General features: G+C 38.2%; 1 protein-coding gene and 1 pseudogene across 1 annotated transcript; one reads left to right on the top strand and one right to left on the bottom strand.

Moving 5' to 3' along the window:
• Nucleotides 1–1173: 1173 nt before the first annotated feature.
• On the bottom strand, nt 1174–5578 carry LOC131330529 (probable serine/threonine-protein kinase WNK11; annotated as a pseudogene).
• A 2881-nt stretch (nt 5579–8459) lies between these two features.
• On the top strand, nt 8460–9809 carry LOC131330528 (7-deoxyloganetin glucosyltransferase-like). Its single transcript, XM_058364145.1, has 2 exons — nt 8460–8760; nt 9247–9809. The coding sequence occupies exons 1-2, from the start codon at nt 8460–8462 to the stop codon at nt 9807–9809; spliced, it is 864 nt and encodes a 287-aa protein (XP_058220128.1).
• The last annotated feature ends 3570 nt before the right edge of the window (nt 9810–13379 follow it).

Genomic DNA, 13379 nt, shown 5'->3' with positions numbered 1-13379 from the left:
TTACAAAAAGAGCTTTGGTTCAGTGCTTGAAATAATTCCCCTTGCTGATTCCATAAGTTAACCAAGCTGATGGCCCGATGTGAGCTTTGTGGCAAGCGGGCATTTTTCACCCCACGGAAGGCTGGGGAGACAAAGACAGAGTTGATTGGTTATTCTGATGCCTAATATGACTGTCTGCCGCCAGCACTATGTCAATGGACAAGTTGTTGTGGAAGCAGTGAAGAATGTCCTGAAACCTTGTAGAAAAATTCAAAGTGGCTCTCACATGGAAAAAGTTGTAGTTGTTTAGTGATATCTCTACTTCACATCCTAATATTCTTTTTGGCTTCTATGTATTTCAATAAGCTGTCTAGAATACTTGTAGAATGTGGGTTTTCTGATGTTTGTTTACGGTTTAGCATTTGCATATATTTACAGAAGAAACTTTGCTACTTGCAATCTGATCATTATTTGGCACTTGATCAGTAGTTTTGCCTTAGAACTTCATGCACGAAAGAAGGTAAATAAGGCAACAATGCAGCTAGTTTGAGGCCATCCAGAATACCAATGACAACAGATAAACATGCATTCTTACCTAAGTCATCAAGAATTCGATCAGACTTGCAGATTTCCTAAGAAGGCATGAAACATTGTAACCCCTTACATGGATTCCGATCTAGATCATAAGTATAATTCTGCTAACATTAGTGTCTTGACGGAAAGATGGAAACATTTAATCTGAGACTTTGCGTTTTTCTTAAGAAAATGCCATCAACAAGCTAGCTTAGGATGGGTGATTTTAACAGACGCATGTTGGTTGGATATATGCAGAGACATTGTGTGATACTGTGATTCATTTATTTTCATCTACAGTAGCAACTGTAATCATCGAAAATGTTCTCCCAGAACTTTAAAAAAATAAAACGTATATCATTAACTGTGCATATATCTGTGTTAGGACAAATACTGAATCCAAATTCGCCTTCTTCCCAATGTCAAGTGGTCCAAGTGGATGGACGTATTGGATTAGAAACAACTATATCGAAATAAAAGAAACAGAAATGTAGTTTCATCATTATCACTAACAACTTCAAAGCAAGCATGGCCTACAGGGAACCAAACCAAAAAAAAAACAAAAGACTAGACTATGCGTAGTTGCTGGAACAAGTAATGGCTGCATCCCGAAACTTCACCTCAGAATTTGGAAATTGGAAGCTCCTCCTCATCATAATCTACCTCGGACAGGAATTGTCCTTTATAAGATCAGCGGCTGAGCATCTTTCCCTTGGCTGGCCTACGCATTTCTCGATGAAGGCCTTCAATTCCAGATCACTAACCATGTTCAAGTCTTGAGGCTTCACTCCCGCTGTCACCTTCTTGTATATCTTGGCTATACTATCAATCTCACTATATGGTATATCCAGGGTCGCCATTTCGAGCATGCACATTCCAAACAAGTAAATGTCTACTAACTCGCTGTAATCTTCCTCATACAGTTCTGGTGCCATATACTCTGGGGTCCCCAACAATGAATGTGCCTGATGGGTTTCGTCTACTATAGTTGTCAAACCTAGATCACCAATCTTGACCTACACATCAAATCAAATCCAGTTTAGGTCTTGACATTAGAAAAGCAATTCGACAAACAGAACTACGCTCAACTAAGGTACCCAATGACTTCACTTCCCTTTTGTTTGTTGAAGCCACTAATTAGTTCCAATAACAGACATTTGCTGTCGTAAAACATGGTCATGCTTACAAGTAACAACCACCCACTAAAAATGTAGAACTTCAACACACATTTTAAGCATTTCAATTCACTTTCATATATTTTCCTATCATTTTTCATACTCCAACAAACACCTTAACCCACATGTCCAGTAGGCTGTGGTCAGCATTTTCTTGATAAAATATCATTTCATTTTATTGGTCAATTACAACTAGAAAACCAACAAGAGATTACTACTTCAGAATTTTAAATTCATCCACATAATTAGCAACCAAACTAGGTTTCATTAAGTTGAAAGAGAGAAACAAACCTTTCCGACATTTCCGTTGATGAAAATATTACTGCAGTTGAGGTCTCTGTGAATGATGCAAGGATCATGGGTATGGAAATAATCCAAACCCTTGAGTGCCTGTTGCGACCACTTCCTCAATGCCTTCATTGACACATGGCAATGCTTCTTCCCGTAATCCCTAAGATTCCCGGAAATGCATGCTTCACTAATGAAATTAAGGGTGCAATGCTCATCGTCCCTCCAAAAACCATAGAGAGCAATAATGTACTCATTCTTCAATGACTTCTGCAAAGCAATCTCTGCCAAAGCCTCTTGATGACTGAGGGATCATTACTAAACCACCCTAACTGAACCTGATTCCATGCCACGTTTGTTCCTTCCCATTGATCAAATTTCCTGCAAACTTTCTTGACAGCACCAGCTCCAAGGAGGTCGCTATACCGCCCAAACCTTCCAGATGAATCAACTACAATAATGGTTCTTTTGTCTTGCTCGGATGGATCAGAACTTTCAGACAGAATATCAAATATATGTCTTTCAGGAAAAATTCTAGGAGCGTGAAAAGACAAAAGGCAAACACTAAGGGAGAGAAATAAAATGCCTGACGACAAAACCTCGAATCAGTTCACAACTGAAGAACAAGAGAGCCCAAGTTGAATTGGTAAACAAGCAAAATTATGGATCCGGGATTGAAATAACAAGTATTGAATTGAAAAATACAATTCCATGAAGCGGCACACTTTTAGGTTGAGATATTTAACTTTTCAAATCAAGATCATAACTGCTCAGTCTAAAGTTTGATAGCAGTTCAGCAACAAAATTTCTCGTCAGTAGACATAAAATGATAGAAAGTATAGTGGAACACAAAGGAATACACTTTGGTGGCAACCGAAATGATAGAAAGTATGGAACACCAAACCATTAGACATGTAGTCCTCAGAAAACCAAGCAGTTCAATGTAATTTGATTTGAACTCAGGCCCGTGAAGTTATTATCATCTAGAAATGGCTGAATTGAACAAAACAACACAACATGAACACTATTTCTCCCCAAGGAAAGCAGAAACAAAAACAAAGTTAAATAGTATAATGAAAAGAACCAAACTCTGCATAGTCAAAAGAGAAGTAGAGAACATGATCACTACTCTTTCTAACATTGCAAAAAAACCTCAGTAAAAGAAAGCGATAGGGTAAATTCTACACCAAATGATCCTCTGCTGTTTTGGAGATACAACAGGTTTTACGAAGGGAAAACTTATTCTCCCTAAGTCTATGTGGTGTTCAAGTCTTACATGCTTAGCAGCTAGCACTAAACTCATTACAAAATCGTATCAAATTATACAGTAGAGTTTATCGTAAGGATCTCATATTCTCCCTCTTCAGATATTCTAGGGATACCTTCAACGTCCAAAACAAGAAATCCAGAAACCCACGTTTGGGGAATAAGAGGGTGAAATTCATTGCTGCAGCCTAAAACTATGATCCATTAATGTCTATAGCTGTCAAATGAACCAAGCAACTCGAGTAACGAGTGCTTACCAATTGATCAGGATGATTTTTTCCATGGATGCTACACATTAAAGGATAAAAAATGAACAACTCGAATGACATGTGCACTGTACATGTAAGTTTCCAGGGCAACAAAACAATGGGTCGTTCAAATACATATTTTAAAGCTTAAGTTTTCAAACCAAGGTTGACTATAATTATGAAAACTGGTTGAATTTTTTAGCCAAACTTGCAAAACCCACTACTTAGCTCAACTAGTTTACATCCCACCAACATCATTTGTTCAAATATCTATTCATACCTAGCAATGTCAGCCAATTCTCAAAGAAAAATTGTCACAATCCGCACCCTTCAAAACTAAACTGACAAGAAGGCTAAAAAAAAGGGGAAACAGAATCAAGCGGCCATTTTCATTTGCATGGCCATCATTGTAGATACAGAAACCTTGGCAAACCAGACCGGGGGAAAAAAAAAACACTACGCGGTTGATGGTTCAAGGTCATACAAAATCCAATTGAAACACTAGACCAACAACCCACAGCACCAAATGTGATGAAGAACTCAAGAAGGGGAAAAAAATTAATCACAGAGCCATTTTCATTTGTCACCATCATAGATACAAACCAGAAACAGAATGTCATACTATGTTGCAATTAGTACTGAAATCTAGCTCTCCAATCCATGGAAGGCGTCGAGTGGAAAATCCAAACAAAAAGTCTAAAAACTCATCTTTAAAACACAATTCGGGGCACAACTGCATCCGAGTGTGTATCAGCTGCAGACACAGTTGTGTTAGTAACATTGCTCAAATCCAAAAGCTCAAAACTTTTCTCGATCACAACACAAGCGTCAAGTATTTTTGATAATTTTCAAGATGATTCACTTATGTATTCAAACTGGGGAGGGAGATTTGGGTTTCATTCAATGTGGGCATGCTCATTAATCTAAGCCAAACTTCTTACTAATTCTTTCCGATGAGATACTAATTGCTATTCTATTAGCATGAATTCTTCCTAAAATAATGATTCCAATGAGGTCTAGAGTATGAACGATTCAGATCGTTGAAACGTTAAACAGGATTCCACAAATCTTCAATTTCTTGATGAGAAGCCATGTCAAAAAAACTTCACATCTTGAAAGCACGTCAAGGAATTATGTTTAATCAAAGTGAACTCTCGTGTTTAACCTGTTTTTCGACCAACTAAAGGTAAAATGGGCATATCATTTGATGTACAAAAATATTAGGTTCCAAACTACTTTGGTTAGAAGTAGGTTCAACAAGCTTTCTAACGGTTCAATCCACGTCAAAATTGAAGTTTGGGAGTGTCTATGGCAAGACTGCAAAGTTTGGCTGTTTTGTGAACTTTAGAGAATGCGCCTGGGGCGCATATAGATGCGCCTGAGGCGCATAAAAACTACACAATATGTCAAACTTCGCGGACTCGTCTCGAACACTTCCGAACTCCAATTTGTGCGTGGTTTGGAGTTTGGACCATTAGAAAGCTTGTTGAATCTACTGTTTAACCCAATTAGTTCGAATTCTAATTTATTTGTACATCAAATGATATGACCATTTTACCCTTAGTTGGTCAAAAAACAAATCATTTCAGCAAAACACTCATATCTCCCTCCTTTTAAATCGATAAAGACCTATTATATATTGATAAAAAGAGTTTTAAAAGTACTAAAAGAGTTTGCACTATTTTTTATTTCAAAATTTTCTTTTAAATATTGGTAATTGATGGCAGTTGGATGTGATTGGCATTGACTAAGCTCAGTTCTTTGACGACCTTTCTAATTTCTGCTGCAAAGCAGCTGATCTTGATGGAAAAACTATTGTAATTGTTGGGCTGGACGGCAACTGGAAAAACTATTGTAATTGCCGGGCTAGACGGCAACTACTTGTGGTTCGGCGTACAAATTCTTTTCCTTTCTCTTCCTATCCTGATACAAAATTTGGGTCTGCTTGTTTCATGCAAAAATAAGGTCCTATTTTGATGATGTACTACTTTTTACTTGGGAGTATTTTACATCTATAGTTCCAGCTTCCCTTCTAAAAATGGTGGCCATATCTCTATGATACTTATTTGTATGTGTAATCAAATGTTTGTTACAGAAAGAGCTTTGGTTTAGTGCTTGATATAATTCCCTTGTTGATTCCATAAGTTAACCAAGCTGACAGCCCGATGTGAGCTTTGTGGCAGCGGGCGTTTTTCACCCCACGAAAGACTGGGGACAGAATTGATTGGTGGTTCTGATGTCTATAAGACTGTCTGCCGCCAGCACTATGTCAATGGACAAGCTGTTGTGGAAGCAGTGCAGAATGTCCTGAAACCTTAGAATGTCCTGAAACCTTGAGGTTGCAGTTGTTTAGTGATATCTCTACTTCACATCCTCATGTTTCTTTTGGCTTCTATGTATTTCAATCAGTTGTCTGAAATACTTGTAGAATTTGGATTTTTTGATGTTTGTTTATGGTTTAGCATTTGCATATGTTTATAGAAGAAACTTTGCTGCTTGCAATCTGATCATTATTTGGCACTTGATCAATAGTTTTGCCTTAGAACTTCACGCACGAATGAAGGTAAAAAAGGCAGCAATGCAGCTAGGTTGAGTCCATCTAGAATACCAATGACAGTGGACAAACATGCATTCTTGCCTAAGTCATCAAGAGTTCGATCAGACTTGCAAATTTCCTAAGAAGGCATGAAACATTGTAACCCCTTACATGGACTCCTATCTGGATCAAAAGTATAATTCTACTTACATTAGTTTCTTGACGGAAAGATGGAAACATTGAATCTTAGGCTTTGCTTTTTTCTTAAGAAAATGCCATCAAGAAAGCTAGAATAGACGGGTGATTTTAACAGATGCATCCAGATTGGATATATGCAGGGACATTGTGTGATACTGTGATTCATTTACTTCCCTCTACAGCAGCAATTGTACTATTTGAAAATGTTCTACCAAATCTTTAAAAAAAAAAAAAAAAAAACATACTCCCTCCAACCCTTTTTACTTGTCTTGCTTCGTAACTTCAAGGAATTTTTTTTTGAAACCCTCATCTTGAACACCACCGCCAACAAGCTGGAGCTTTTTTCTAGAGTCATCCGACCCATTTACAGGTGAGTAGCTTAGTCTTAGATCCCAATTTTCTTATGTACAAAGTGGATTTGAACCACAAATACTCAATCTCTCTAAGTACTTTTTCTCTACACATGGATAATGGATATGGGGATGAAAATCAGTGTTTGTGGCTGTTTTTTTTGAACTCACTGTTTATGGTTATGGAACAAGAACTTGGGCAAGGTCCGAGGGAAAGAAAAGCATTTCATATGCTTGACGGCTTGACCCCAATGCGATCAAATTCTGGTTCCACCACTGTGACAGACTAATAAGAAAAAGCCTAATTGAAGTGGTTACCTTAGTTACCTATAACAGAAAGGATGAGAAACTAGCTAGGGTAGAACATGGAAGATCTCTTACTGCTCCGATTTCCTCCTGTGGCTCTGCTGAACAAAGCAACCACCCTGTTGTCGTTGTGAATACATACAAATGAGTTCACGCTTTCAATAAAAGCGACGATGAAAGCGCGAGAGGGGAAGCGTGGGTGAGGGAAAAAAAAACCAAGAAAGAAACAAAGCGTGTTTTAGGTTCATGCTTTTCGAATTAACAGGAAAAGCAATAAAGCGCGGCCAGAAGCAATAATCAGCGTCGAAGATCAATATATGGCGGCCAAGAGTAATAGTTAACGTCCAACAGCAAAAGGTTTGCAACGTCGTTTAAATGAGAGAAAAGCGTGATGCATAGTTGCGCTTTTATAATAGTTCGCGGGCAGAAGCAATATTTTGCAGCCAGAGGCCAAAAGTTTGCGACTTCGTTTGCCACCATGCTAGTAGTCGTCATTCCCATTTCCCCGAAGATTTGTACTCTCTCTCTCTCTATCAATTCTCTGCGAATTGATTCTGGCCCTCAATTTTCATCCGAATTCTATACGATGCAAATTTTTTTTGGCAATTCTTGTTACTACCAAAGCTATCATTTTTCCTTTCTGGCTTTCTCAGAGTGTTTGGATAAGTTTCTGTGCATGCGAATTTCCAAATGCAAAAGCCATGTGTTGGATTATCTGGTGGATTCTTTCTTTCAGGACGGAGCTCGGTAAGGTAGAAAGCTTTGAGTTTTTATTTTATTTTTATATCAAGCAGTAAAACCACTTGCCAAATTGTGGGTAGATCATATGGAGAAGATAGTATAGTAAGTAGCACTGGAACTATATTTGATGATCAATTATTTTACTCATTATTGGCTTGTAAACACCCGTAATTGGTCCTTTATAACTGAAGCTGTTGAGGGCTAGACCTTAGAAACTCGGATTATGTAGTGTGTATAAGTTCTTCTTTTTGAAATGAAAAGGATGAGCTGGTACTTGATGCAGTTTTAATTTCAGGGACTGCTTATGTTCACGTACGGTTTGAAGCATGCCTCAGGCAATTTTGTCCTAATCATGGATGCGGACCTATCGCACCATGTAAGTATGTGTTTTGGTTGCTAATGGCAACTATGGGTTGTGTCTGTTTGAGAGAGACTTGGGAAAACAAGTTCATTTTGATGGATATGTCGCAGACTCACCCGATGTCAGGATCTTAAAAATGGAATATTTAGCATTTCTTCTGTTCTATTTCATTTATGTCTAAATTCTTGGCGAAACCAACCAATCTACCACTGGACTCCTTTTTGAAGCATTTCGATTTATTGATAGCTGAGTTGGACCGTGCAATGTTCTTCTATCTTGGCGAGTATGCTTTAAGTACCAAAGATACAACAAATGGATAGTATTTGAGTCCAGATTAAGGGACATGTCAAGGATGTAATGAAATACTTGGTAGGACCACGTTACCTTTCCATCAATGCACGCCGTCTTAGTTATTGCTAGTATCCATGGATGCACACAATGATTGTGTTTACATTCAGTGGGAGCAATTCTCTAGCAGGAATGGAGGCTCCTCTGTTTGCCCTTGGAATTACTCATATCTTGACTTTATTCTCGGCTCCTGATTATGCTCAAATCAAACGTGAAGTCCAACATGTTTTTCTCCTATTTCTAGGTGTAGCTAGCACTCCTTCCAATTCCTGTATATCTATTTTAGAACTATTACCTTACCTTGATGGGGGAGCGTCTCACTTCCCATGCTCGCTTATCTATTTAGTGTTTGTGTTTGTGATGAAACAGTTTTTGTATGCTTTGATGAAATGTGAAAAGTTTCGATGATATTAGTAGTGGCCTGCTTTCTACCCCATTTTCATAACATAAAGTTTATTATTTTTATTTTTGAATTGCATCATCTTTTATTTCTTTGCAAACCGTCTTTATCGATATATCACAGGTATTTATCCGATTTAAAATGAGGGAGATGTGAGTGTTTTGCCGAAATTATTTATTTTTCAACCAACTAAGTGTAAAATGGTCATTTCATTTGATGTACAAAAATATTAGGTTCCAAACTCCTTGGGCTAGAAAATAGGTTTAACAAGCTTTCTAACGGTTCAAACCACGTCAAAATTGGAGTTTGGGAGTGTCTATGGCAAGACCGCAAAGTTTGGCCGTTTTGTGAACTTCGGAGAATGCGTCTGGGGCTAAACCACGCGCAAATTGGAACCCAATTCCGTTGCCTGAAATGGCTAGACTCCATGGAACCCAATTCAGTTGTATACATAAGCTTAATTTGGCGATCTCGCAGTCTTGACCCCGCAACAACTATGTGAGTTTGCCTGGGGCATTTGCAATAGCAACCAGCCATTTCTTTGGATGATTACACCAGATTTCGCCAAGGGCCAATTGGCAACTCTGCCACTTGAGTTCTTGGAAAAGACTAAAGAAATGGGTCTGATAGCCACATGGTGCCCCCAGGAGCAAGTTCTTGCCCACCCTTCAGTGGGAGTGTTCGTGAGTCATTTTGGGACTAGCTCAATGCTTGAGAGCATTTGTGCTGGAGTGCCTATGATTGGTTGGCCGTATTTTGGTCATGACCATCAAGTGACCTGTCGGTACAGCTGTAACCGATGGGTTATCGGGATGAAGATCAACGAGGATATAGAGAGGGAAGAAGTGGAAAGCCTAGTTCGCGAGTTGATGGAGGGAGCCGAGGGTAAAGCAATGAAGAGGAAGGCGATGGAGTGGAAGAAACAAGCAGTTGAGGCCACCAGTAAAGGTGGGTCATCGGTGAAATTTTTCAACAACCTTTTGAAGGCATTATCAAGATCACAAAACTTCATGGGTCATCAGATTCTCAGCTCCTTATAAGTTTGGTAGGTTAGGTTAGCCAATGTTACGGTTTTTTTCTTTTCCTGTCGTGCTATGAACTGCTCAATTAGGTTGGTCTTTAGGGGATTAATGGAGGTGCACGTAAACTAGCCACCCTAAAACATCAAAAAGTTAGGTTAGTCAATGATATGTATCCCTGTAATTATGAGTCTGTAATTATGAGTAATGAGTGTTCTTAATTTATTAACAAGCAGAGGGTTCACGTCGCATGATCAAAAATTGAGAACTGAACTATTCTTGGACCAGAAAATTAATTACTCTCTCTGTCCCTATTTAATTGTCCTCTGCGGTTTTGCGTGCATTTTCAACGGCTTATATCTATCGACGTATATTGCTAAAAATATGCAATATGAATCTTGTTTGATAGATCACAATTTTTTCTATAAGACAATGTTTTCAAAAATATAAAACGTAATTTACGTCGAGAGATATAAACCGTTGAAAATGTACGCAAAACCGTAGTGGACAATTAAATAGGGACGGAGAGAGTAAGAAAATGTATACTCTGTATAAAAAAAGGGGGTGATTTTTGCACTTTCCAAATTATTAACCGCACTCTCAAGGGGTGTTGGAAGTGCGAAAATCAACTCCATATTGAATTTTGCACTCTCCTTGGGAGTGCGGTTAAAAATTTGGGGAGTGCGAAAATGTCTAAAAAAACTAAAAATCAGTCCAGGATAAATTTAGCCTTTGTCACGCCGATGATCTTTGAATCGATCTCTCTTCGGCCAACTTTTCATAAATAAAACTTTAATGTTTTAATTGTTCGTTTGCATCGTCTTTCAAAACAGTGAAAACCTTATTTATCATTATATAATTGGTCTTAATCTGATTTAAAATGAGAGCGATACGAAAGTTTTACAGAAATAATTTGATTTTTGACAAATTGAGGGTAAAATGGTCATGTATTTTGATGCACAAATTATTTTTCATCAAAACTGATTCAGTAGGAAAGTAGATTGGACAAACATTCAAATGGTTTAAACCACACGCAAATTGGAGTTCTAGAGCGTCCGGGGCAAGTCCGCAAAGTTTGGTATTTTTTGCAGCCTTTCAATGCGCCTAGGCGCCTTTAAATGCGCCCTGGGCGCATCATGAACATGCACAACAAGTCCAACTTTGCGAACTTGCTCCGGACACTCCCAAATTCCAATTTGCGGGTGGTTTAGACTGTTAGAAAGCTTGTCCAACTTACTTTCTAGACAAAGTAACTCCAACCAAAAGTCATTTGTACATCAAAGTAAGTGACCATTTTAACCTTGATGGGTCAAAATATGATTCATTCTGGTAAAATGTGTGTATGATTCTCATTTTAAATTGGGTCAAGACCCATTGTATATCAAAAAATAAAGTTTTTAAAGCACTAAAAGATTGCAGAATCCAACCATAAAAATAATTGCATTTCGTTCATGAAAACTGGGTAGAAACAAGACAACTAAAAAAATCGTCGAAGCCACTAAGGCTAAAACACGTTTTACGTTTCATTTGGAAATCAGACTCCTAATTCTATGGTTTTTCTTCTTTCTTAAGTATTTCACAGTGTTCATAGAGTATCCACACTTCATCAAAGCGTAGAAAGAACCGTTTTATCATCGACACTTCAGGAAGTCTTTGCTTCCCCTTGAGTTCCCTTTATTATGCTTTTTAGCACTGTAATCCCTTTCTTCTTTCTATTTTGGTTTGGGGCCTGTCTTGTACATGGCAGGTTTTTGTGTTAGACTCTCAAGGATATCCTATATCTCGTTTGAACATGTTTCTTGGTTATTTTCTTCTTAATGAAAAGCAACTTACCAAATCAAACTTGTACTAAAGCTTATTGAGTGGACTCGTGTTGTGCATCGAGGATCAAAACAAAACACTCACACTCGAATTGACGAGAGAAACTTAACGATTGGTGGATCACACGCAATAATATTAAAAAAAAAAACTCTCAAGAGGAGCACCCCTCTGAGCTCGACTCCCTCAAGTTATCTCTCACCCTCACCACAAGTCACGCCTTGGGTGAATCCAGATGATGAAATGGTTTCTGATTAGTTAATGAAGTGTGGGGAGCTCTATGAACCTCGTGGGCACTCCTACAAAATAAAGGCGTACCCTAGAACAAGGCAAGTATGAATCGAATGGAACTTAGAATGTGGAAATGGGCGCATAAACCTACTTTAGCCTTTGTCGCGCCGATGATCTTTGAATCGATCTCCTTTTGACCAACTTTTCATAAATAAAATACTATTATTTTAATTGTTCGTTTCCATCATCTTTAAATACAATGAAAACCTTATTTATCGTTATATAATATGTCTTAATCCGATTTAAAATGAGAGCAATACGAATGTTATAATGAAATGACTTATTTTTTGACCAATCGAGGGTAAAATGGTCATGTATTTTGAGGCGCAAATTATTTTTCACCAAAACTGATTCAGTAGGCAAGTAGATTGGACAAACTTTCTAATGGTTCAAACCACACAAAAAAATTGAAGTTCGGGAGCGTCCGGGGCAAGTCCACAAAGTTTGGTATTTTTTGCGGCATTAATGCGCCTCAGGCGCAATTGTATGCGCCCAGGCTCCCTTCAATGCGCCCCAGGCGCAACATGAACATGTAAACCAAGTCCAACTTTGCGAACTTGCTCCGAACACTCCCAAACTCCAATTTGCGCATGGTTTGGACCGTTAGAAAGCTTGTCGAATTATTTTGTTGACCAAGTAGTTACAATAAAAAATCATTTGTACATCAAAGTAAGTGACCATTTTACCCTTGATGGGTCAAAATATGATTCACTTGTAAAATGCGTGTATGTTTCTCATTTTCTATTGTATCAAGACCCATTGTATATCAAAAAATATAGTTTTTAAAGCACTAATAGATTGCTGAATCCAACTATAAAAATAATTGTATTTCGTTCATGACAACTGGGTAGAAACAAGACAACTACCAAAATCGTCGAAGCCATTAAGGCTAAAACACGTCATTCGTTTCACTTGGAAATCAGAATCCTAATTCTAAGGTATTTCTTCTTTGCTTAAGTGTTTCACAGCATTCCTAGAGTATCCACGCTACATCAAAGCGTAGAAAGAACCGTTTCATCATCCAAACTTCAGGAAGTCTTTGCTACCCCTTGAGTTCCCTTTGTTCTATTTTTTAGCACTGTAATCCCTTTCTTCTTTTTGTTTTGGTCTGGGGCCTGTCTTGTACATGGCAGGTTTTTGTGTCAGAGTCTAAAGGATATCCAATGTCCCCTTGGTCCATGTTTCTTGGTTTGTTTTCTTCTTAATGAACAGCTACTTACCAAATTAAACTTGTACTAAAGCTCATTGGGTGGACTCGTGTTGTGCGTCGAGGATCCAAACCGAACACTCACACACGAATTGACCAGAGAAACATAACAACTAGTGGATCTTACGCAATAACATTACAAAAAAAAAACACTCAAGAAGAGCACCCCTCTGAGCTTGACTCCTTCAGATTATCTCTCACCCACACCACAAGTCTCGCCTTTGGTGTATCCTGACGATGGAATGGTTTCTGATTAGTTAATGAAGTGTGGAGAG

Source organism: Rhododendron vialii, chromosome 6a (assembly GCF_030253575.1).
Source record: "Rhododendron vialii isolate Sample 1 chromosome 6a, ASM3025357v1".
Lineage (NCBI taxonomy): Eukaryota > Viridiplantae > Streptophyta > Magnoliopsida > Ericales > Ericaceae > Rhododendron > Rhododendron vialii.
The sequence above is the reverse complement of the archived record's forward strand: the minus strand, read 5'-3'. Positions and strand labels throughout refer to the sequence as shown.

What these genes read in the sequence shown, in the direction of transcription:
- LOC131330528 (XM_058364145.1), top strand. Translation starts at nt 8,460, where the DNA reads ATGATTGTGTTTACATTCAGTGGGAGCAATTCTCTAGCAGGAATGGAG. An exon ending in TTTGTATGCTTTGATGAAAT is followed by an intron (nt 8,761 to 9,246) that starts GTGAAAAGTTTC and finishes GCGATCTCGCAG; the next exon opens with TCTTGACCCCGCAACAACTA.